Source organism: Malus sylvestris, chromosome 13 (genome assembly GCF_916048215.2).
Source record: "Malus sylvestris chromosome 13, drMalSylv7.2, whole genome shotgun sequence".
Lineage (NCBI taxonomy): Eukaryota > Viridiplantae > Streptophyta > Magnoliopsida > Rosales > Rosaceae > Malus > Malus sylvestris.
Window position 1 is genome coordinate 5,104,316 of NC_062272.1, and position 24,557 is coordinate 5,128,872.

At 41.4% G+C, this 24,557-nt stretch overlaps 3 protein-coding genes across 4 annotated transcripts; 2 read left to right on the top strand and 1 right to left on the bottom strand.

The window, feature by feature from the left end:
- Positions 1-844: 844 nt before the first annotated feature.
- LOC126597252 (protein TWIN LOV 1-like) lies at positions 845-12,483 on the top strand. Of its 2 annotated transcripts, none has more exons than XR_007614185.1 (7): positions 845-1,827; positions 2,038-2,245; positions 2,358-2,422; positions 2,548-2,627; positions 2,735-2,770; positions 2,877-2,940; positions 11,831-11,915. XR_007614185.1 is itself a non-coding variant. In XM_050264036.1 (7 exons), the coding sequence occupies exons 1-7, from the start codon at positions 1,254-1,256 to the stop codon at positions 11,981-11,983; spliced, it is 1,200 nt and encodes a 399-aa protein (XP_050119993.1). In that variant the 5' UTR covers positions 849-1,253; the 3' UTR covers positions 11,984-12,483. The 2 variants fall into 2 exon arrangements, 1 of the variants encoding a protein (XP_050119993.1); XM_050264036.1 differs by having other exon boundaries at positions 849-1,827; positions 2,735-2,790; positions 11,831-12,483.
- Positions 12,484-15,462: 2,979 nt separating this feature from the next.
- Positions 15,463-17,305, top strand: LOC126597250 (aldehyde oxidase GLOX-like). Its single transcript, XM_050264034.1, has one exon. The coding sequence runs from the start codon at positions 15,566-15,568 to the stop codon at positions 17,303-17,305; it is 1,740 nt and encodes a 579-aa protein (XP_050119991.1). The 5' UTR covers positions 15,463-15,565.
- Positions 17,306-17,927: 622 nt separating this feature from the next.
- On the bottom strand, positions 17,928-23,107 carry LOC126597249 (protein NRT1/ PTR FAMILY 4.6-like). The gene is made up of 5 exons (XM_050264032.1): positions 22,954-23,107; positions 22,720-22,828; positions 22,183-22,400; positions 19,636-20,076; positions 17,928-19,404 (listed from the first exon to the last, which is right to left on the bottom strand). The coding sequence occupies exons 1-5, from the start codon at positions 22,954-22,956 to the stop codon at positions 18,415-18,417; spliced, it is 1,761 nt and encodes a 586-aa protein (XP_050119989.1). The 5' UTR covers positions 22,957-23,107; the 3' UTR covers positions 17,928-18,414.
- Positions 23,108-24,557: the final 1,450 nt, after the last annotated feature.

Consider the following 24,557-nt stretch of genomic DNA (forward strand, 5'->3'; position numbering starts at 1 on the left):
ATTATCTATATTAAGGGGTGAGAGTTAAACCTCACAATGAACTATAAATAATGTGGTTTAAATTCATCATAGACGAATCAAACTTAAACATTTTTACTTACCACTAAAGAAGAATATCATTAAACTGTAGTGCTAAATAACATTAAAAAGCAAAGTATTTGAAATGAAACACAAGTCTACACCACACGTACATTGTAAAGAACTCGAATCTTCTTTGTGATGATCTTGAGAATTCGTCAATCATGTCTGTTTATCATACATATTACGGTCATAAATTATTTTAAATATTTTTTGTTAAACATAAATAATACTTAACAAAAACTGATTGTACGATGTACAAAAATAAACACAATTTACGCATCCCTATCATCATCGTCAGAGCGGAGATATCCTGTTGGCGTTGTAAAGTTACTGAAATCCACATACGCACACAATCCCAGGTTGGTGTCATCGCAATTCCGAATGCAAGTGGTTGTCGTAACTCTTGTCCTTTTCATGTTAAAACCATAAAGTGACAAGAACTTAATTAAACTCCACCCCAAAGTGAATAAAATAACCAGAGCAAAATTAATCACGGTGAGAATCCTTTTGAGTAAGCCGGATCGTTAAAATTTTATCCAACGATTATAAATAAGAAATCTTCTAAAATTTATAATAATTATAACCGTTAGATAAAATTTCAATGATCTGATAGACTTGCTCAAAAGAATCCTTACCCTTAGCTCAAGAGATGATCCTGATCCAAATTAATCAACTGATGTTAAAATTAATTATTTATTAATAAAATAAGTTAAAGTATTTTAATTTGTGACTCTGCACAGCTGCTACCCCCTTTCTGTCTCGTGAGTTTCTACACACTACTGTACAGATTTATATATTTTTCCCACTAATTAAACAGCAAACGATTGATGGGTATTTCTCAGCGATTATTGTTCATTCGAAATCACAACAACCTGCACTAGATATTTTCTGAATTTAAAGATCCTGATGGCTTCCCCTTCGCTATAAGCTCACTCTCTCACAAGAAATGTTCATCAAAGCTGCAATCTTTACATTTCATCTGTCACCAAACTCCCCTAGTAATCAATGGGCGACGCCAATTGATCAAATTCTTTGGATTTCTGCGTGCTCTGCTCGTTTTCTCAACTGGGGTTTCTCCAATTTTTGAACTTTACGGGTGCCCACATGGGATTGGGACTCGATCGAACACAGAGCGACGAAGGTTTTGTCGAAGTGATTGAGGAACAGGGACGATGGAATCGGAGCTGGGTTTAATCGAACAGTCGTTGATCAGCCGCTACTCTCTCTGTGTGCACGAAACTCTGAGCGAATTGCCCGACAGCTTCACGATCACTGACCCTTCGATTTCCGGGCATCCAATCGTGTTTGCGAGTAAAGGGTTCCTGAAAATGTCGGGATATTCGAAGAACGAGGTGGTCGGGAGGAACGGCAGAGTGTTTCAGGGTCCGGGGACTTGCAGGCGGTCGGTCATGGAGGTCCGGGAGGCCATCAGGGAGGAGAGAGCTGTTCAGGTTAGTTTGCTGAATTATCGGAAAGATGGGACGCCGTTTTGGATGCTGTTTCATATGTGTCCTGTTTTTGGGAAGGAGGACGGGAGGGTGATTCATTTCGTGGGAGTTCAGGTTCCGATTTCGAGGAGGCCGAGGCGGTCTGGTGGGAGAAATGGTGTTGGTTTGTGTGAGGAGGGGTCTAGGATGAGTGATATTGTTTACGGGTCGTGTCGAAAAGAAGTGTTCTTTGATTCGTTGGTTGATTTGCGTCGTGTTTTGTCGTTGGAATCTGCATTGGATGATGCTGATAATAGAGGTTCGTGTTCCTTAATTTTTTGTTCCAAGTAATGTTGTAATATGTTTCTTTTTCAATTGTTGTTTCCTGTTATCTATATGATTGTTGGTAATGTTAATGTTAAAGTTACATTCCTTCCGGTGTTCGAGCTATGTTGATTGCGGTTTCTGGTTTTGGATGGTGACCAAACTTTTGTTGTGGTTGAGTCTTCGTTTACTATGTAACGCCCAGGATTTGACATTGAAGAATCGTGCGAGGCAAGTGATGTAGAGAAGACGAGAGCTGCAACTGCGATTAATAACATCTTGTCCGTGCTAACGCACTATAGCGAGTCAATGGGCAGATTAGTTTGTGGGAAGAGATGCAGCTCATCAGGGGTGGGCCTTCTCAGTTCAGCCTTAAATATATCTCTTGGTAGAATCAAACAAAGTTTTGTATTGTGAGTTGTTGCAAATTCTCATTTTCTTACTTTGCAGAAGGTTTCAAACTTTCTGAAGATTGCTGATGATTGTACATTTTGTTTGCTTCGAAATGATTGTGCTGCCTTGCAGAACTGATCCGAACTTACCAGACATGCCAATAGTTTATGCAAGTGATGCCTTCTTCAAACTGACAGGTAACATGTACAATGTTAGCTATTTACCAGGGTCTCTCTAGACCATTCTAAACTCCATGTTGTTTGCAAATCTATAGAATAATTGGGCATATGCAGTTACTGAACTCAGTGTTTTCCATGTATAGGTTATGCCAGACATGAAGTTTTGGGGCGCAATTGTAGGTTTTTAAGTGGGGTGGAGACCGATTCCTCAATGATATATCGGGTATTTTTCCTTTTCCGTCATGATCATGTCATCACCATATACTTTGTTGGTTTGGTGGAATAGATAGATGTTAGTGCGTCATCCCATTTTTGCTTGTTTTCCCCCAGATAAAGGAAAGCGTTCAAAACAAAACAGCATGCACAGTACGTATCTTGAATTACAGGTTGCTACTTAACGATTTATTCTATACGTTCCACATGCACTACATATTACTTATCGGATTTGACTTTGTTGCTGTTTCATTCTCAGGAAGGATAAAAGTTCATTTTGGAATCTCCTTCACATATCACCCATTCGTAATGCTTCTGGAAAGGTATTTTATGGCTAAAGCTTTCACGACTCAATTTTTTATATTGTTAATGGCTTTTTTTCAATGAGACTTAGTGTGTCGACTTGGTGTGCCTTGGCTTAGAGAAAAGTAAGGCAGAACATCGTTTTCAATTGATCAACCTTTTCTGGCATACAAATATGAAGTTTCGCTGTCCGGCGACTTAAGTTTTCTTCATTTCTTCTCTTGTATTGGGATTGCTTCACACAGTCAATTTCCATGTTTGTGTGCAACTATATGAACAACAACAACAACAACAAAGCCTTTTCCCACTAAGTGGGGTCGGCTATATGAATCCTAGAACGCCATTGCGCTCGGTTTTGTGTCATGTCCTCCGTTAGATCCAAGTACTCTAAGTCTTTTCTTAGAGTCTCTTCCAAAGTTTTCCTAGATCTTCCTCTACCCCTTCGGCCCTGAACCTCTGTCCCGTAGTCACATCTTCGAACCGGAGCGTCAGTCGGCCTTCTTTGCACATGTCCAAATCACCGGAGCCGATTTTCTCTCATCTTTCCTACAATTTCGGCTACTCCTACTTTACCTCGGATATCCTCATTCCCAATCTTATCCTTTCTCGTGTGCCCACACATCCCACGAAGCATCCTCATCTCCGCTATACCCATTTTGTGTACGTGTTGATGCTTCACCACCCAACATTCTGTGCCATACAACATCGTTGGCCTTATTGCCGTCCTATAAAATTTTCCCTTGAGCTTCAGTGGCCTACGACGGTCACACAACACGCCGGATGCACTCTTTCCATCCAGCTCGTATTCTATGGTTGAGATCTCCATCTAATTCTCCGTTCTCTTGCAAGATAGATCCTAGGTAGCGAAAACGGTCGCTTTTTGTGATCTTCGCTAGATTGCTCCGGTCATTAGTGTGGATAAGTATATAAATGGATAGAGATAGGAAAGCAAACACAAGATGTACGTGGTTCACCCAGATTGGCTACGTCCACGTAATAGAAGAGTTCTCATTAATTGTGAAGGGTTTACACAAGTACATAGGTTCAAGCTCTCCTTTAGTGAGTACAAGTGAATGATTTAGTACAAATGACATTAGGAAATATTGTGGGAGAATGATCTCGTAATCACGAAACTTCTAAGTATCGGAGTGTGGTGTCGTCTTGACTTGCCTTATCTGTCTCATAGGTAGATGTGGCATCTTCTCTGGAAGTACTCTTCCTCCATCAGGGGTGGTATCTTTAACTGGTGGAGATGCACAAGGTAATGTATCAATTTCACTTGAAGCTTACTTGTAGTTTCAGGCTTGGTCAAGCGCGATACAAACCATGTAGTAGGAGTCTCCCAAGTCGCCGAGCTAGGGGGTCTGCTGAAAGAGGTGACAGACAAGGTAAGCAATCAGAGCTCCGACTGATTGTTCACCTTCTCCCCATCTTGCAGCAGCATGAAGGATAAAGAGAAGAAAAATGAGAAGAGATGATATGAGATACTTTTGCTTTTGAAGAAGTAACTTTCCACAGGCTTATTCTTGAACTGAGCTGGAGGGTTTTCTGGTTTCCTCCAGAGTATAAGGCCGACTGAAGAATTTGAGGGTCAAAACAAGTCCATCAAATCTAGAGTACGTTCCACCCTGCTGATATGGGATACTTTTGCTTTTGACAGAGTAATGGATGTATCGGCACGTGTGCTGTTACGCTTGTCTCCACATGCTTCCTTGTATCCTTCGCACTTGCCCTATCTGTTCCTCAAGCAGATGCGGAATCTTCCCTGGAAACATAAGATGTTGAAGATGAGTACTCGAGAGCAATGCCAGGTAAGTAATCAGGTAAGGGGTTCCAGGCAGTCACTTCCTGGCTGGAAGCTTGATTCCAAGTGCTGACTGATTGCTCTCTTTCTCCTTGTCTTGCAGGTAAAAACAAGGCCAAAAGAAAAGACAGGGAAAAAGCATGATATGGGATACTCTTGCTTTTAACCCTGATGATATGAGATATTCTTGCTCTAGTATAGCTTGTTTGCAGAGGTATTATCGAGGGGAAAGAAAGCTGAATATTTCGAAAGGCTTCGTTGGGAGTGCCCTCTCAGATATGATGAAGGGTTGAGCATTTTTGCAGGTCTGCCTGTCCGTTGGGGATGGAGGTCGACATATATAGGAGTCTCCCTAACAACAAGTAGTAATGCTATTCCTTTACCCTGCTTGGTCATAGCACGGTAGTGGGAGCTGCCAGTTTCACATGTTTTAACTCTGTCAGAGCACTTTGAAAAAGTGGTCTGTGGTATCTGGCTCTCGAGATTCGGAGAACGATGCCTCTTCGATTTTTGAGAAAGCAATCATGATGGGGGTCTGACTCTCGAGATTCGGAGAGCAGTGTCTCTTCGATTTTTGAGGAAGTAATCATGTTGGGAGTCTGGCTCTCAAGATTCGGAGGGCGGTGCCTCTTCGATTTTGGAGCAAGCAATCTTGTTGGGAGTGTTGTCTCGAATGTGAGTAAAGGTTGGACATGTTTGCTAGTCTACCTTGCCACGAAGCACAAAGGTTGACACACAGGGACTTTCCAATTATCCAGCAATGGTACTGTTCCTTTACCCTCTCTTCGATTTTGAGAAAGTAGTCATGTTGGGAGTCTGGCTCTCGAGATTCGGAGGACGGTGCCTCTTCGATTTTGGAGCAAGCAATCTTGTTGGGAGTGTTTTCTCGAATGTGAGTAAAGGTTGGGCATGTTTGCTAGTCTACCTTGCCACGAAGCACAGAAGTTGACACACAGGGACTTTCCAATTATCCGTACTGTTCCTTTACCCTTGTGGGTAATAATATGGTAGCTAGACCTTCAAAATTTATGTGTCTAAACTTTGTTAGTGCTGTTTCTTTGCTATTCTTTTACCTTTCTTGGTCAGAGCGATGTAGTGGGAGCTGCAAGCTTCACGTGCTCAACTTTGGCAGAGAACTTTGGCAAAGTTATCTATGGTACCCATGAGTTATTGTTGCGTGTGGGAAGTGGGTGATTGAACAGTAAGATTCATGTGCTTTCTACTTCACCAGAAGTCTTCGACAAAATGCCCATAATTTCTGCAAAGCTGAGTGTGCGTGTGACAGGTGCTGACAAGGCTAGAAAAGTAGGTGCCTCTTCGATTTCTGAGATCGGCCCTCGTGGTCTCTGAGCAGCCCAGCTTTTGAGAAAGCGAGCGTCTCTTCAATTGATTCGGAGAACGATGCCTCATCGATTTTGAGAAAGCAATCATGCTGGGGGTCTGGCTCTCGAGATTCGGGGAGCAGTGTCTCTTCGATTTTTGAGAAAGTAATCATGTTGGGAGAGTGGCTCTCGAGATTCGGAGGGCGGTGCCTCTTCGATTTTGGAGCAAGCAATCTTGTTGGGAGTGTTTTCTCGAATGTGAGTAAAGGTTGGGCATGTTTGCTAGTCTACCTTGCCACGAAGCACAGAGGTTGACACACAGGGACTTTCCAATTATCCAACAATGGTACTGTTCCTTTACCCTTGTGGGTAATAATATGGTAGCTAGACCTTCAAAATTTATGGGTCTAAACTTTGTTAGTGCTGTTTCTTTGCTATTCTTTTACCCTTCTTGGTCAGAGCGGTGTAGTGGGAGCTGCAAGCTTCACGTGCTCAACTTTGGCAAAGTTATCTGTGGTACCCATGAGCTATTGTTGCGTGTGGGACTACTTCCCCAGAAGTCTTTGACAGAATGCCCATAATTTCCGCAAAGCTGAGTGTGCGTGTGACAGGTGCTGACAAGGCTGGAAAAGTAGGTGCCTCTTCGATTTCTGAGATCGGCCCTCGTGGTCTCTGGGGAGCCCAGCTTTTGAGAAAGCGAGCGCCTCTTCGATTTCTGAGATCGGCCTTCGTGGTCTTTGAGCAGCCCAACTTTTGAGAAAGCAAACGCCTCTTCGATTTCTGAGATCAACCCTCGTGATCTCTAAGCAGCCCAACTTTTGAGAAAGCAAACGCCTCTTCGATTTCTGAGCAGGCGCCTCTTCGATTTCTGAAGCTCCGTCGAGTGCAGATTTTTATAGGGGCTGGCATTAAGTTCCAAAGCACACTTGAATCTCCACCAGTAGAAGCTTCATTCTTGCACTTCTAAGATCTTGATTTGTCCGACCTCTTCTCTCTTCAACACCTTTGAAAATGTCTGGCCCCTCCGACCGTCGTTTTGACTTGAACCTTGTTGAAGAGGCAGCCCCGCCTTCTCCAGACAACATATGGCGCCCATCCTTCGTCTCCCCAACTGGTCCTCTTACCGTTGGGGATTCCGTGATGAAGAATGATATGACCGCTGCGGTGGTGGCCAGGAACCTTCTCACTCCCAAAGATAACAGACTACTTTCCAAACGGTCTGATGAGTTAGCTGTTAAGGATTCGCTGGCTCTCAGTGTTCAGTGTGCAGGTTCTGTGTCTAATATGGCCCAACGCCTATTTGCTCGAACCCGCCAAGTTGAATCATTGGCGGCTGAAGTGATGAGTCTCAAACAGGAGATTAGAGGGCTCAAGCATGAGAATAAACAGTTGCACCGGCTCGCACATGACTATGCTACAAACATGAAGAGGAAGCTTGACCAGATGAAGGAAACTGATGGTCAGGTTTTACTTGATCATCAGAGATTTGTGGGTTTGTTCCAAAGGCATTTATTGCCTTCGTCTTCTGGGGCTGTACCGCATAATGAAGCTCCAAATGATCAACCTCTGATGCCTCCTCCTTCTAGGGTTCTGTCCAGTACTGAGGCTCCAAATGATCCCCCTCCGGTGCCTTCTCTTTCTGGGGCTCTACCGACTGCTGAGACTTCTCCTAAGCAACCTTTGTGAAGGCTCCCTTTTGTGTGTTTATTTTGACTCATGTATATGTACATATTTGTAGCTTATCGGGGATATCAATAAATAAGCTTTCCTTCATTTCAACGTATTGTGTTAAATACACCAAAGCCTTCTTCGCTAAGTTCTTTGAATTTTCTTTTGTTGAAGCTTGTATGTTGAAGCTTTCTGAGTGGAGCATGTAGGTTAGGGTAGTGTTCCCTTAATTTCCCGAGTGAGGAAAACTTCTCGGTTGGAGACTTGGAAAGTCCAAGTCACTGAGTGGGATCGGCTATATGAATCTTAGAACGCCATTGTGCTCGATCCTGTGTCATGTCCTTCGTTAGATCCAAGTACTCTAAGTCTTTTCTTAGAGTCTCTTCCAAAGTTTTCCTAGGTCTTCCTCTACCCCTTCGGCCCTGAACCTCTGTCCCATAGTCGCATCTTCTAATCGGAGCGTCAGTAGGCCTTCTTTGCACATGTCCAAACCACCGTAACCGATTTTCTCTCATCTTTCCTTCAATTTCGGCTACTCCTACTTTACCCCGGATATCCTCATTCCTAATCTTATCCTTTCTCGTGTGCCCACACATCCAACGAAGCATCCTCATCTCCGCTACACCCATTTTGTGTACGTGTTGATGTTTCACCGCCCAACATTCTGTGCCATACAGCATCGCCGGCCTTATTGCCGTCCTATAAAATTTTCCCTTGAGCTTCAGTGGCATACGGCGGTCACACAACACGCCGGATGCACTCTTCCACTTCATCCATCCAGCTTGTATTCTATGGTTGAGATCTCCATCTAATTCTCCGTTCTTTTGCAAGATAGATCCTAGGTAACGAAAACGGTCGCTCTTTGGTATTTCTTGATCTCCGATCCTCACCCCTAACTCGTTTTGGCCTCCATTTGCACTGAACTTGCACTCCATATATTCTGTCTTTGATCGGCTTAGGCGAAGACCTTTAGATTCCAACACTTCTCTCCAAAGGTTAAGCTTTGCATTTACCCCTTCCTGAGTTTCATCTATCAACACTATATCGTCTGCGAAAAGCATACACCAAGGAATATCATCTTGAATATGTCCTGTTAACTCATCCATTACCAACGCAAAAAGGTAAGGACTTAAGGATGAGCCTTGATGTAATCCTACAGTTATGGGAAAGCTTTCGGTTTGTCCTTCATGAGTTCTTACGGCAGTCTTTGCTCCTTCATACATATCCTTTATAGCTTGGATATATGCTACTCGTACTCCTTTCTTCTCTAAAATCCTCCAAAGAATGTCTCTTGGGACCCTATCATACGCTTTTTCCAAATCTATAAAGACCATGTGTAAATCCTTTTTCCCATCTCTATATCTTTCAATCAATCTTCGTAAGAGATAGATTGCCTCCATGGTTGAGCGCCCTGGCATGAACCCGAATTGGTTGTCCGAAACATGTGTCTCTTGCCTCAATCTATGCTCAATGACTCTCTCCCAGAGCTTCATTGTATGGCTCATTAGCTTAATACCCCTATAGTTCATGCAATTTTGTACGTCGCCCTTATTCTTGTAAATAGGCACCAAAGTGCTCGTTCGCCACTCATTTGGCATCTTCTTCGTTTTCAAAATCCTATTGAAAAGGTCAGTGAGCCATGTTATACCTGTCTCTCCCAAAAGTTTCCACACTTCGATTGGTATATCGTCTGGGCCTATTGCTTTTTTATGCTTCATCTTCTTCAAAGCTACAACCACTTCTTCCTTCCGGATTCGACGATAAAAAGAGTAGTTTCTACACTCTTCTGAGTTACTCAACTCCCCTAAAGAAGCACTCATTTCATGTCCTTCATTGAAAAGATTATGAAAATAACCTCTCCATCTATCTTTAACCGCGTTCTCTGTAGCAAGAACCTTTCCATCCTCATCCTTGATGCACCTCACTTGGTTTAGGTCCCTTGTCTTCTTTTCCCTTGCTCTAGATAGTTTATAGATATCCAACTCTCCTTCTTTGGTATCTAGTCGTTTATACATATCGTCGTAAGTCGCTAACTTAGCTTCTCTGACAGCTTTCTTCGCCTCTTGCTTCGCTTTTCTATACCTTTCACCATTTTCATCGGTCCTCTCCTTGTATAAGGCTTTACAACATTCCTTCTTAGCCTTCACCTTTGTTTGTACCTCCTCATTCCACCACCAAGATTCCTTTTGGTGTGGGGCAAAGCCCTTGGACTCTCCTAATACCTCTTTTGCTACTTTTCGGATACAACTAGCCATGGAATCCCACATTTGGCTAGCTTCCCCCTCTCTATCCCACACACATTGGGTGATTACCTTCTCTTTGAAAATGGCTTGTTTTTCTTCTCTTAGATTCCACCATCTAGTCCTTTGGCACTTCCAAGTCTTGTTCTTTTGTCTTACTCTTTTGATATGTACATCCATCACCAACAAGCGATGTTGATTAGCCACGCTCTCTCCTGGTATAACTTTGCAATCCTTACAAGTTATACGATCCCCTTTCTTCATTAGAAGAAAATCTATTTGTGTTTTTGACGACCCACTCTTGTAGGTGATCACATGTTCTTCTCTCTTCTTAAAGAAGGTGTTGGCTAAGAAGAGATCATATGCCATTGCAAAATCCAAGATAGCTTCCCCATCCTCGTTTCTCTCCCCAAAACCATGGCCACCATGAAAACCTCCATAGTTGCCTGTCTCCCTGCCCACGTGTCCATTTAAATCTCCTCCTATAAATAACTTCTCCGTCTGAGCAATTCCTTGCACCAAGTCTCCAAGATCTTCCCAAAATTTCTCCTTCGAACTCGTATCCAACCCTACTTGAGGTGCGTACGCACTAATCACATTGATAAGTTCTTGTCCTATTACAATCTTGATTGCCATGATTCTATCTCCTACCCTCTTGACATCTACAACATCTTGTACCAAGGTCTTGTCCACGATGATGCCAACACCGTTTCTCGTTCTATTTGTGCCCGAATACCAAAGTTTAAACCCTGAGTTTTCTAGATCCTTTGCCTTACTACCAACCCACTTAGTTTCTTGTAGGCACATAATATTTATCCTTCTCCTCACCATAACTTCCACTACTTCCATAGATTTTCCCGTTAAGGTTCCTATATTCCACGTTCCTAAACGCATTTTGCTCTCTTGAACTCTACCCTTCTGTCCTAGCTTCTTCACCCTCCCCCGTCTAATAGGATCAAAGTACTTCTTTTGTGTGTCCCGGGTAAAGTTGATAGGAGCATATGCTCCCAAACAACTTTGAGTGGAGTCGTTCGAAAAGAAGTTTCTATGGCCCCCTTGCTCATTTAACACTGCATCCGGGTGCCAATGGAGATACAGCGACCCTTGCTCACTTATCACTGTGCTCGGGCCACACAGCGCGCCACTTACGGGTGACGCCCTAGCTTTAGCGCGATTTTGTTCTGGATTCATTTTCATAAGGATTCGACGTGATCATGGAGTGCCGGTTGTCGACTACCTGACGCCCTCCCCCTCCTCCTTTATCCGGGCTTGGGACCGGCCATGTAAGACATAGGCGGAGTTGTGTGCAACTATATGAACAAATGAGAAAATTATGTGAGCTTAGACATGATGACCTTGGAGAGATGTGTTGACAGAGCTGTAACTATGCGCTTTGTGTTGCACAAGTAATACTGTTCTCAAGAGCGATTCAGTTTACTGCTGCAAACATATATGTGACACATTTGTTTGATTGCATAACCACTTTGCACCGTCATGTTCAGCTCAGAATATGTTTTGGGGTAAATTCAGAATAAGCTATTGGCCATCCGTATGCGTATTACACAACTAAAGTGCATTGATGGATAATATCTCGGAGGTGTTACAGTTTACCAATTTCTAGTCTTTCTCCATTTTATGAAAGAATTGAACCTCTTGATATTTTGGCCTGTTGAATGTGGTTGTTTATTTTCTTCATAAATCCCATTTATGAGTCTTAGACACAGCATCCTTGGATCCCAAGGATCCAGATTAATACTCAACTGGCAGTGCTAATTGACAAAATCACTTTAGTTCCACTTTACTCGATCTATTGATATGGACTGAGTTGCTCATCTCGTATCTCTCCGTTTCTCTTACTATGTTTATGGCTGTTCAGATTGCATACTTTGTGGGTGTTCAGATGGAAGAAGGGTGTAAGAACCAGGTCGGACATGGGCTAAGCCCTGAGATGAGGCAGCTTAGCGCTGTTGGTGCAGTCAGAATTGCAGTGAGGAGCTTATCAATGGGTGCTGGCCCTTCCAAGTCTTGAGAGAGTAACAACCTCCGTACCTTGTTTGCTGCTAGTACCGCCTTATATCTCACCGGTGTCTCCCACGGTCCCATGCTAGAAATATGTTCCATTGGGTTGCATTTATAATCTTATCTGACAGTAGATGGAAATGCAGAAATCGGAGAAAAAGTTTGGTTCGTTGCCACATCCGATCCTTGTTACACTTAATTGTTTATATACGAAAGGTCTATCAGTGGAAATTTATCTACTTTCTGCTCAAAAGTCTCCCTCCAGCTTCAAGCTGCTGATGGTGATTGGTCTTCTTCTCCGTGGTCGTTTATCTTCTGTGGCGCTTTATTTATTTGTTTGTTTAATTATTATTTTTCTGGTGTTTGTCCTCCCTCTTTGATGTCTTCCTTCCTTGTTTGGTGTATTGTACCTTTCTTGGCAAGAAAAGAGATGTGGAGAAAGCAATTTGGCGTTGCATTCGTCTATTAAATTAAACACCAAAGTTTGTGTTGTGTTTTGTTTTTATCAAACGTCTGTGTTGTGGCAAAATGTACAGTTAATAAATAATTCGGGAAAATAAAATGGCTTCAAAGTTCTAGGTTTGAGCATCTAGGATGAGTTTGGATAATGATAAGGCGGCTTTTTATCTAAAATGATTTGAGATTAGTATAATTCTTCATTTTAGTTCTTGATATTTTAAATCGATAGAACTGGTCTCTGAGTCTGTTCATGATTAATTATTTTGGTCATTTCGTAAAAAATCTCATTTAAATAAGATAAAATGACAAAAAACACCTTTATTTTTGTCAAATTATTTTGGCCCATTGTTTATTAAAGTGCTAGGGGTCGTTTGTTTGACATCGTTAGCATTCACTGGACAGGACTGGACTAACAGTCCGTGTAGTCCTGTGTTTGGCATAGCAAGGGACTAACTTAAATGACGCTAAGTTGGACTCGCCTCGACTCCGGACTTCGCTAAGCGTTCTAGCTAGTCCCGACTGAAACCTTGGTATTAGCTAGGACTAAGTCACTGCCCCTTGTCTTCCCATAATCCCTCGAGCCACCACCACAAGCTTGCATCGCAAAGGAGTGCAGAACTACTCAGAATCCGATTACGACCCAGAACCTCCAAAAATCTTAGAACCAGAACCACCCAAACAAGAAAACTCGCCATGGCCGCCGACGGAATTAGGGGAGAGAAGGATTTGGCCGGATGAATTTAGATGAGAAAACAAAGGAAAGAGAGAGAGAGAGAGGTTGTCGGACGGGAAAACTCACCATGGCCGCCGACGGAATTGGAAGGAGTAGCATTGGGGTTTTTGGTGGGAATTGGAAATTTGGGGAAAAAAATTAGGAATTGAGAATTGAAGGTGAAGCATGTTTCCATTTTGTAATTATCAATCTGTGCATTGTGACTAACTTGGGGAATACAGGTGAAGAAACGGAAGGGGGAAGGGAATACAGAGTTCTAGAAATGAAAAGAAAAGAGAAGAAAAAAAATGAAAAGAAAAGAGAAGAAAAAAAAAACGAAAAAGAAAAACAGACAGAGAACAGAAGAGAGTTCTAGAAAATACATATAATAAGACAAAAGAAAAGAAAAAGGAAAACAGATAGTTCTAGAAAATGAAAAGAAAAAGAAATAAAAAAGAAAAGAATTTTATTATCCTACTTCTTATCCGACACTGCACCAAACGTTTCACTAAGCTAGTCTATATTAGTCCAGTCTAAGTCAGTCCAGGTTAGTCCCTGCAGCTAGTCCAATCCGAGATAGTCCGATACAACAAACGCCCCTGAAGGTATTTTGTCACTTTGGTCCTTATTTAACATAGATTTTTCACGGAATAGCCAAAATGATTGATAGTAGACAAACTTAGGGACCACTTATATCGATTTCAAATCTCAATGACCAAAGTGAAGAGTTATGTCAATCTCATAAATCATTTTGGCTAAAAACTTGATAAGGCTAGCTTGTATTAGGCAAATTTCTATAATACTCCCGTTTCTGTGATCTAATGCACTGGTGTTTGAACGGTCAAATTGAGATTATGTGAACCTAACCGTTTAATGAACCTGTGTATGCGATGAGCTGGTATTTGCTATATTGACTCTCTATAAATTGAACTGTTCAGTGGACCGGTCCATATCCCATAAGAGGTGCATTGTAAATTTTTACCGTATTATTATGTACTTTACTGCTTCATCTCATGTTGCAAGTTGCAACTGGTATTTGGTTACAAATGATAGTGCTGTCAGTTCACAACCAATTTAGGACTCAACAACAATTTGTAGCCTTATTATGAATGTGGATGAAATAATTAGACGAAAGTCGATTAACTAAATTATCAAATATTTTGTTTCCATTTTCTTATGGGTATATCGGTAACTCAAATTTAGAAGAAATTACTCTTCAATAAAAATTGGCATGTGAGGTGGAACAAAAAGGATCTGAAGCACAGCACCTCACTAATAAGACTTTAATTCTTAAATACAATGTTTAAAAGGCATTATTTCATGTCCCCCGAAAAGACAAATACCGTAACGAAGCCACCAGCTGGTCCTTTAAAAAAAAAAATCAAAGAATCAAAATTACACCGAAATGTTTATAAATCTCTTAATTTTGTAACAAATTGTGTAGAAAATCTATTAAAATTATTGTCGTTTTCAAATTATCTATGAAATTTCAAATATACCGTAAGAATCTATTACTTCACCTCCTTTCGATTACCGACAACTCCGTTTGTGAATACTTGATAATGTTAGAGATATTTAAAACCTTACTTAAAATGCTTATGGAAATTAGGTGGTTATCTCTCCATCTAGATTTTTCATTTTTTGCTCACAACCTTAGCCCTTAAGATAATTCATGATTTTGGACTACAGTTAATAACAAGACAGATCAATTTCGTGACACTTCATATTTTATCTCTTCCCTGCAATGTTCACTTAACCTTTTTAATTCTTTGCCAAAAAACAAAACTTTTTAACTAAAAAAGTAATTTCAATAAGTGAAAAAGGTAAATACGTTTTAAAAAATTACATTTCGTATCTGATTCCGCCACAGCTCGGATCATCGTTGCATTACGGAACAAAATTCAACAAGTTCAAGGAACACCCACATAATGATTTTACAGTTTTACCCCACCAAACCCTACCACATACAGCAATATGTGCATATTGGTCAGGCCCGGCCCGGCCCACGAGCCCAATGTGGCAATAACTAAGCTGTGTCTGACCCTCCGTACGGAACAAACCTACCGCTTTGACCTAAATGAAAATTTTTTAATTGTGACGGGAACAAGTTGGCACACCATGTGTTTTAATGTAAGTAGTAAAAAATTATATTTTTAAGTTATTAACTTTTTGACACATATATCTTATTATTCATGTAATGACACGTGCTGTACTATTCCGTGTAACGGTCACACTGAAAAATTTCTCAATAAAAACAAGTTCACCACCATCACCATGCACAGCTCAGACCTCCTTCATCGTCCTCATCCTCTGTTATCTCTTTTACTACGCTCATCTGCAAAAAAATCAGACACTGAGAGTGTGAGATTCCACTGTATATATATGTACACTCCACTGCATTGAAACAATCCCCAAGAAACCATGGCCTCCGTTTTCAAGAACCTTTCTTTCTCCTCCTCCATTATCCCCTACTTCGTCCCCATCTTCTTCTCCTGCTTCTTCATCGTCTCCCATTCCGAATACTTGTCCAATACCACGTCGTTTCCCTCCATTACGACAAAAAATACTAATGTATCAGACGGCGGCGAGTGGGTTCTTTTGCACAAGAGCATCGGCGTCTCGGCCATGCACATGCAGCTACTCATAAACGACAGAGTCATCATCTTTGACCGGACCGATATGGGCCCTTCCAACCTCTCCCTCCCCGACGGCACCGTCTGCCGTCAGTACATCGCTCACAACAGGACCGTAAACGACTGCACCGCCCACTCCCTCCTCTACGACCTCGCCACCGATACATTCCTCCCCCTCTTCGTCGCCTCCGAGTTCTGGTGCTCCTCCGGCGCCCTCGAACCCAACGGCACCCTCGTCCAGACCGGCGGATACGGGGACATCGGCATCCGAAAAATCCGTACTTTCTCACCCTGCAACGACGGCAGCTGTCAGTGGATCGAGCTCCCGGAAAAACTCTCCGACAACCGATGGTACGCCTCCAACCAGATTCTCCCCGACGGACGTGTCATCGTCGTCGGGGGAAGAAGAGCCTTCTCCTACGAGTTCTACCCCAAGAAGAACGACAAGTGGTTTTACTTCCGGTTCTTGGCGGAGACCAACGACCAGGGGGAGGAGAACAATCTTTACCCGTTCTTGCACCTCCTGCCGGACGGCAACCTCTTCATCTTTGCAAACAACCGGTCAATCTTGTTTGACTACAATAACAACCGGATCGTGAAGGAGCTCCCGGGTATGCCTGTCGCCGTCAAGCGGAACTACCCCAGCACCGGGTCCTCTGTCCTCCTCCCGCTCAAAATGAACGGGATTTTATCCGAGTTGGGTCTTCCTCAAGTTGAAATCTTGATATGCGGCGGGGCACCACCCGGCGCCTTTCACAAGGCGAAATATGAAAATGTACACGTCTTCGCCTCCAACAGCTGCGGCCGGATCAAATTGTCCGACCCCGATCCTAAATGGGTCATGGAGGAAATGCCCATGCCACGTGTCATGTCCGATATGCTACTCTTGCCCACGGGCGACGTCCTCATAATCAACGGCGCGTCGAACGGGACGGCGGGCTGGGAGAACGCGGAAAATCCAGTTTTCAACCCGGTCTTGTACCGAACCTACGAATCCGACCCGGAACGGAGATTCGTGGTGCTGAAGCCAGCCGGCATTCCAAGAATGTACCACTCATCCGCTGTTCTTGTGCCAGATGGCAGAGTATTGGTGGGCGGGAGCAACCCGCACGAGATGTACAACTTCAGGAGAGCTTTCCCCACCGATCTCAGCCTGGAGGCTTTCCACCCGCCGTACCTGGCCCCACTCTTCGCTTCCCTGCGGCCGTCGATCCTGACCGTCGAAACGAGGGACGATACCGTATCGTACGGCCAGGAGTTTTCTGTTACTTTTGTTTTATCCGAGTACCGGACCGATCCCGGGATTACGGTGGCGCTCGTAACGCCGTCGTTTACGACGCACTCGTTCGCAATGAATCAGAGGATGGTGGTCTTGGACGTGGCGCGCCTGGTGCGCCTGTCGACGTCTGCTTACAAGATTACGGCGTATGGCCCACCGAAGAACACAGTGGCCCCACCTGGATACTACTTGCTATTTCTTGTCCACGCTGGCACCCCCAGCCACGGTGTCTGGGTCCGAGTGCAGTGAATGTCTCCATTCATAGGGCAATATTAGTTTGGGATTTGATTGAGAATTACTGTATTCGTTCATACACATTACCCCTTAACAGTAATAATAATCATAATTAATATAGTTAGGAATTATTCGACCAATTCAATGTTTTGTTCACGCTTATCAAATTTTTTGACACATTAATTCGAATGCTTAAGAATATGATCATTGCGACGATAATATACGATTGTGCGACTATAACATTAAAAAATATATACAAATCAATGAAGCTCAAACGAATCCATCTAAAGTTAGTTGTCTTAATTTCCACTACACAAAAGTCATTAGTGCACTCATCTGTTACATCGACAAGACGAAAATTCTACTTAAGTGAGTGTAAAATTACTTTTTTCGAAGTATCAATTTCAATTTTTTTAGGGGTGTGCTATCCACACACTCATTTTTACTTCTCACACACTCCTTATTAATTTATGTCCGTTGATTTTCTTCAATTCATTCGATCCGATAGTCGAAAACCAAAAAGGTGTAGAAGAAATAAAAAGGGGTGTGGATATCACACTCATTTTCTTATTATAGCTTGTGTAGGACCCCTTCCCTTAAAAGTCGTGGGTGGATATTTGCATCTTACAACCTTCACTAATGAGTGAATCTCGCCAAACACTTTATTTATTATCGTTCCAAAAAGGAGCATAGGTTACGTGCAAAAACATGACATGAGTACACGACACATAATCCATTAGTCCATTGCCAGTCTGACAACATGAACCAAACTACCATATATTTCTATAAGATAACTTAATGACTACAAGATTATAAAGAAAAAACTATGCTTAGATCCCATTTCTGTGTAGGCCTCTCTGATTCAGTTCTCACTCGCTACCAGTTTGGGCATCATTATTTACAGTCCAAGCTGTTGTCTTGCAAGTTATGATCATCATGCCACATATTATGATCCTGCCAAAAAAACTGTTTTGCAGATGACTTTCACGAGGTATACTGTTACCATAACATCTTATATCAACAATACGTAGATATGTGTAAGTTTTTGTTCGCATAATGTTGTATCATTGACACGGTACATCACAGTGATAGTGTATCCATACCATGTAAGTTGATCTCCTGTTTTACTTATCTGTTCTTGTTGATCTGTATTTGTACCTGGTTGCCCAGAAAAGATAGTGCAAGAAATTCAATCCACTCAGCACACACATGAGCCAATAGAATCTCTCCAGGTGGTAGTGATTCAGCATTTTACCGGACAGCCATTTGTGGTTGGAGTACTTCCCTGAAACATCATTCACCACAGAAACAATCACTGAGCTCAGATAATACCCCATTGCCAAGGAAGCCCAAGTGAGAGCTGTTGCCAGAGACCTCATGCTCGTCGGCGCTTCCGTGAAGAAGAATTCCAACAGTCCGGCCAATGTGAAAAGGTCCGCTGACCCCAGGAACAAGTACTGAAGCGCAATCCAAAAGAACGTGATGGGGAGTGGCTCGGTTGAGTCTAGCATTCCAGAGTTGGACGCTACGCGCTTGCGCTTGATCTCCACGAGGGCTGCTATTGCCATTGCAATGATGGAGAGGGCTAGGCCGGCTCCTATGCGTTGCAAGTGCGTGATTCCCATTTCCGATTTCTTGGCCCTACGTGCGAATGGGATGATGAAGAAGTCGTAGACTGGTGCTATGATCATGATGAAGAGTACGGGGAAGATGGGGAGGGAAGCAGGTGGGACTTTTAGAGAGCCGAGCTTTGTGTCCATTGTCGCAGCTTGTTGGACGGAGAATGTGGAGAGCTGAGCTAGGCAGCAGTTGAGCATGATCGTGCATGCGAAAATCGGGAGGATTTTAAGCACGATTTTGACTTCTTCTACTTGCTTCACGGTGCAATGTAGTTTATCGTCGACTCGCTTGTTCACTACAACCGCTCTGTTTAGGAACTTGAGGCTTTCTGTTGGTGTTTGATCATCAGTGGCGTAATCCTCCTTCTCCACGATGTTTGGTTCTGATACTTCTTTGGTGATTGGGGTTGAAGAATAAGAGCTTGGAGCCATGCTCACAATGGCATTGCTTGGACTTCCGGTCACACAGCTGTGAAGTGTGGCAGCAATTAAAACCTGCTCAATAGCGACAGAAATTAAATTAGATTACTTGGAATTCAAGCTACCTTTTTAGGCCATTCTCCGCATTTTAGATTAGTTTAAAGCAGAAAATCGCTTATATAAAAAATCTGCGATTTAGATTTCATCCCTTGCTTAAGTAACCTAGATCTCCCCGATGTGTTAGTGATGTGGAATTTACGTTATCACGAACATTACAAGGTGCACATATCATCTTACTTTTCTTACCTTGAAAATGGTTGTTAGGGGACTTCCATTAGGTATCTTGTTCCTGTAAAGAGTAGAACCAGCAAGGAACACCAGAATAGACAACAATATGCTAATGGTTGCAATTCCGAAACCCCATACCCACCCTTTGTTGTCTTCAGTCCACACCACCAGTGTCACCGCAATCAGGCCGCCACAAGCGAGGCAGAAGACATAGTAGTTGAAGAAGGTTGATCTCTGCTTCCTGCCTTGCGGAGTGCTCTCATCAAATTGCTCCGCGCCATGTGATGGTAAAGAGCCCTTTATTCCTCCGACCCCCAATGCCACCAGATACAGGCCTAGGAACAACATGGCAGCTTTTCCGCCTTCAACTTCTTGGCATGGATTGTCGAGGCTGCCTTTGGTGCATGATGGTGGCTTCAGTGAAGGTAAGCGAGCTTGCACTGTGAGTAGGATCAAACCCTGTGACAATGTTGGGAGTTTGAATCGGTTGATAAGGCAGATAAGCATTAGGCAAAAGAATAAAACATTTGCAAGTTAAGAAGACTAAAATATCTCAAAGTCTGTGATTTTCATGCGAATGTGAGTTAGCTCAATCGGTCAAAGCATTACATCCACCCCGGTAATCAATTTCAATCTCCTCCCGTGAATTAAACTAATTTAAAATATCGCCACGTCTACGTTGTGAACTTGGGTTTGCCCTTGGACTTAAGTTGGGCTGACCAACTGCCATAAATATGTAGGACATGATTGGGCCACAGATAATGGGCTCCACACCCTTCAAAGTGACCAATAGAAGAGTTCCAAAGTTTCTGGTTCAATCAACAGTAAACCCCAAATTTTTCTATAGGCAAAAAAGGAAAGCTATAAACATTGGGTCCCCAATCCACGTGTTGAATCTCCACTTCAATTTTTGGAGGAAAAGGACTTGCTTATGAAATGTCGCTACAGATGAAAGTAATGTTTTTGCCTTGGGGTCCTATTTATCCTAAAGACCATGGTTGATGGCTCTACTTACATTTTGTCGAATTCCACATCCCTCTCGACCTCTGGCCCCTATTGAAACCGCAACCCGACACGTGGTTATGTGAATATGGACAGAAGACATTGTCGTTGTATATGATACTTGCCTCTTGCACAGTTAAAACTTATACGAGATCCAAAATAATGAAATATAATGTTGGATGTGGATCTTTCAACCACAATATATATGATTGATTTTACTTGGTACAATCATGTTTCCTAAAACATGGGTGTACGTGGCAAAAAAAGGGCCAGCACAAGGGGTGGAGGTGGTACACTTCTCCTAATCCACCAAATCAGGAGGATTTGTTCGTTGATATTTGATCAAACGGCTGAAGTTATTATAACCTTTAAAGTGGGCCCCTGTTTGTAGCCGTTTGATCAAATTTCAACGGCACGGATTCTCTGATTTGATGGATTAAGAGGAAAGGATCCGTAGAGGTTCCGTACACTAATGAGTGATATAGCTAGTGAGATCTTATCATGTAGTACTGAGTAGTGTTTCAATCAAGTAAGTCTTAAGCAAAGACAAGGTTGTGAAGGGAGAAGACAAAGATTGTATTAATGCCTGCAGTGCTGTCAAACTGAAATTGAGCAATCTAAGTTTCTCATTGTCATGGCATGACATGAGAAAACAAATGCACATCAATACATGGGTCCTCAACCTCGACAACAATTTATATGCAATGAGTACACTGTTATGATGACGTTTCATACCAATAGTACATTGTTATAAGGACAAGGCGGAGCTAGAAAAAATTAAAGGGATGGGCTATGTTTTCTTTCTTGTTCATGATAGGCTAATTTTGTCAAAAAAAAAAAACACATGGGCTAGTAACAGTTGGTTCTGTCTAGCATCTAATGCTCTTGTCATCCCGCACTATCTGTAAAAAATAAAATAAAAATGTACAGATAGCACCACTCTCTCCTTATCAAGACTGTGAGCTTTCTCAAATCAGAAAAAGAAAAAAAACAATGAAGTGGTGTGATCTCTAGGCAGCAACTGAACTCATTGATTACAGTAAGTTATGATTCTAACTAACATATCCATACAGTTTTCAATTTCTGAGAGGCTGAGGGTTTTATGGCGCTTGCTCCCAACCCCAGCTTACACAGACTCCGAGTTCCGACTGAAACATAATCCTGTTGCAAGCCACGTGCCCTTTGGACTCCCTCGAGAGAACCAACCCAATTATTCCATATATATTATAGAATTAATAGTCTTAAAAACGATGCAAAAGTTAAGGGGAAAGGAATGGAAGAAATACGTGCAGATTATCAGCATATATATAGCTATTAACAAAAAGCAAGAGAAAGCTTATAACCGAAAAAAGAAAGAGCGGCGTTATTCATAGATTTTTTTTTTATCTCTCACGCATTCACACTTTTATTAATTTTTATTTATTTGGTTCGATGACTAAAAATTAATAAAAATATGTAACAAATAAAAATAAGTATGTGGATAGCATAAAAAAAAAGGTAAGCAGAAGTAACCAAAAAAGAAAAAACGTTCAGAGAGAGAGAGGGACTGGAAACTGTAATTACCAGAAATTCAATAACTGTACTTATCAGGTAGATGTGATAAGTTGTGAATAAGGCATCGGATAAGAAACCACCGAGAAGGGCCAGAAGGAAGGCGGTGCCCATGAAATCTGTGACATTGTTTGCGGCTTTGGACGGAGATAAATGCATATAATCCTTTAAGTACATGACCAAGTTGCTTGAATTTGCCAGATATGCCAAATTCTCCAATACCTCCGCCACTAAAAACATATGCATAACAACACAAAAACGCAGCAAATCAGTGAAAAAAATACCAAAATACTTAGAAATACAACATAATCAATGATTTCAAAAACCCAATTCTTTGTTTTGGGGTTTGGAGTGATGAGGATTTGGTAGAAATGTTCTCTTGTTCATCAAGTGACCAAGGAATGAATGATCACTTACCTTTGGATTTGACATCAAGGGTGGAGAATAAATGAATGTACTTTATGTGTTTTATTCTCAATCCTTGATGTGAAATCCAAGGTTACTTAAACCAGGTGATCGATCAGGTGACAAAGAAAAAGAGACACATACCCAGCACAAAGGAGGAGGCGAGCATGCCGCCATGGCGACCTCTGATTGCAGGTCGGCTTCTCCAGTCAACATAGCCTTCCCATCTGGTGCTGAGCTGCTGTTCTTGCTCCTACAGGAACCATTACAAAAACTCATGAGACTTAAAGGGGTGTTGCAACTTGCAATAAAGAAAAAGCAGCATGACAAGAAAAGAAGTGTGAGGGATGGGAGGAAAAAAAGGAGAGAGGAACCCACCATTTCTTTCTTGTGCGCCCTCCTTTTCTTCCCACTTTGGGTTTCAATTTAATTTGGATTGGATCCCTGGTGCCAGAGGGTTTTGATTAATAAAGAGTGGTGACTGGTGGTGGGAGATTTATAGAGTTGGTAAGGATTGAAGGAAGGGAGTCCAACTTGGGGAGAGAATGGTCAAGAGTCAATAGACCCTTTGGAAAATGACTTAATTTCCCTTTAAAATCTCACATTGCATGTTACAATAGAGAATAAATCAAATGAATCCTAATCCTCTTTACATTTTATAGTCTAATGAACATATAAAATTAATTAATTAATTTGTGCATGCATGTTAAATTGTAATTTTCGTAATGATTCCATGTAAGCAAGTAAGTATTTTGAAATCAATTATTTTTCATGCTCAATTTATATTATTGGAAGGGTAGATGTTTTATGGAAATATACTATATAACTAGACAATAGTAAGCGGTGGATTGCCTAGTGATTAGTGTCTTCCTCTTCAATCCCTTGCATCCTAGTTTTAAACTCATCTCCTCATCTTAATGTAGATTAGTGTAGAATATCTCACATACTTCAAAAAATTAAAATAAACAGTAAAAGAGCAGTAAATCGTGATAAATATACTTAAAAAAATTAAAATAAACAGTAAAAAGCAGTAAATTATGTTATATATACGTCTTATTGTCTAATTAGTGTTCCTTAGTGCTATTTTTATTGAAAATTAACAAGAAGTTCCATTAGTATATATTTTTATTTTAAAAATAGATGCTTTACAGAAGTATACATGTCTCAGAGAAAAATAGGGAAGCATCAAATCATCTTGACCCAAAATGAAAAAAAAAGAGCCAAAAATTATTGGGTACCCGTTGTAATTTTTTATTTTTTATTTTTATTGCAAAGCTACCCCTTGTAATGTTTTTTCACCAAACTATATATTAAATGTAAGAGAGTTTTAACAAAACACTTTCAATACTGTTCATTTTTAACGAAATACCACATTTATACATTTCCTTGGTACTATTCACTATACCTTTAAAAATGGCTTTTCATTAAAATGGAAGTTTTTTTAGACTTCTCGTTAGTTTTCCTTAAATGTAAAGGTGTTGGTGCCTCATCTTCTATGGTGCGAAATTTGTCAAAGGGCTCTTCCTTAAGATAGTTTTTCAAAACATTAGGACAATGTATTTATGTTAGAAAGTAATAACTTAAATCAAAACAAACTTTAAGACTCACTGATTGTAAGTTTACAAATGACATTAAACAATAAGTAAAAAAAGCTACGAATATAACCTTTAGTAAATAATCGAAAGTAGTTCAATCTTAACGACCAAACATGAGATAAAGCTTCAAAAACTCTAACTTTAAAGTCTCACTTCAATAGATAGCGTTAACATATAATAAAATTGAAAAAAAAAGTTTTTTAGGGTGTTGTTATTAGCACTCCAAGTATCTCATTGTGCACTCCAAATTTTTATGTTTAGAAGGAATAAAAACTTACGCTAATAATGAGTGCACAATAAGATTTTAAAGTGCTAATAAAAACAATTTTTTTTAATATATAGCATTATTATATAATAAATATTAGATGGCAAATTTTTTTGGGAGCT

What these genes read in the sequence shown, in the direction of transcription:
- LOC126597252 (XM_050264036.1), top strand. Translation starts at nt 1,254, where the DNA reads ATGGAATCGGAGCTGGGTTTAATCGAACAGTCGTTGATCAGCCGCTAC. An exon ending in ATCAAACAAAGTTTTGTATT is followed by an intron (nt 2,246 to 2,357) that starts GTGAGTTGTTGC and finishes GCTGCCTTGCAG; the next exon opens with AACTGATCCGAACTTACCAG. An exon ending in ATTCCTCAATGATATATCGG is followed by an intron (nt 2,628 to 2,734) that starts GTATTTTTCCTT and finishes GTTTTCCCCCAG; the next exon opens with ATAAAGGAAAGCGTTCAAAA.
- LOC126597250 (XM_050264034.1), top strand. Translation starts at nt 15,566, where the DNA reads ATGGCCTCCGTTTTCAAGAACCTTTCTTTCTCCTCCTCCATTATCCCC.
- LOC126597249 (XM_050264032.1), bottom strand. An exon ending in CGCCTCCTCCTTTGTGCTGG is followed by an intron (nt 22,401 to 22,719) that starts GTATGTGTCTCT and finishes ATATGTTTTTAG; the next exon opens with TGGCGGAGGTATTGGAGAAT. An exon ending in CCCTAACAACCATTTTCAAG is followed by an intron (nt 19,405 to 19,635) that starts GTAAGAAAAGTA and finishes GCTATTGAGCAG; the next exon opens with GTTTTAATTGCTGCCACACT.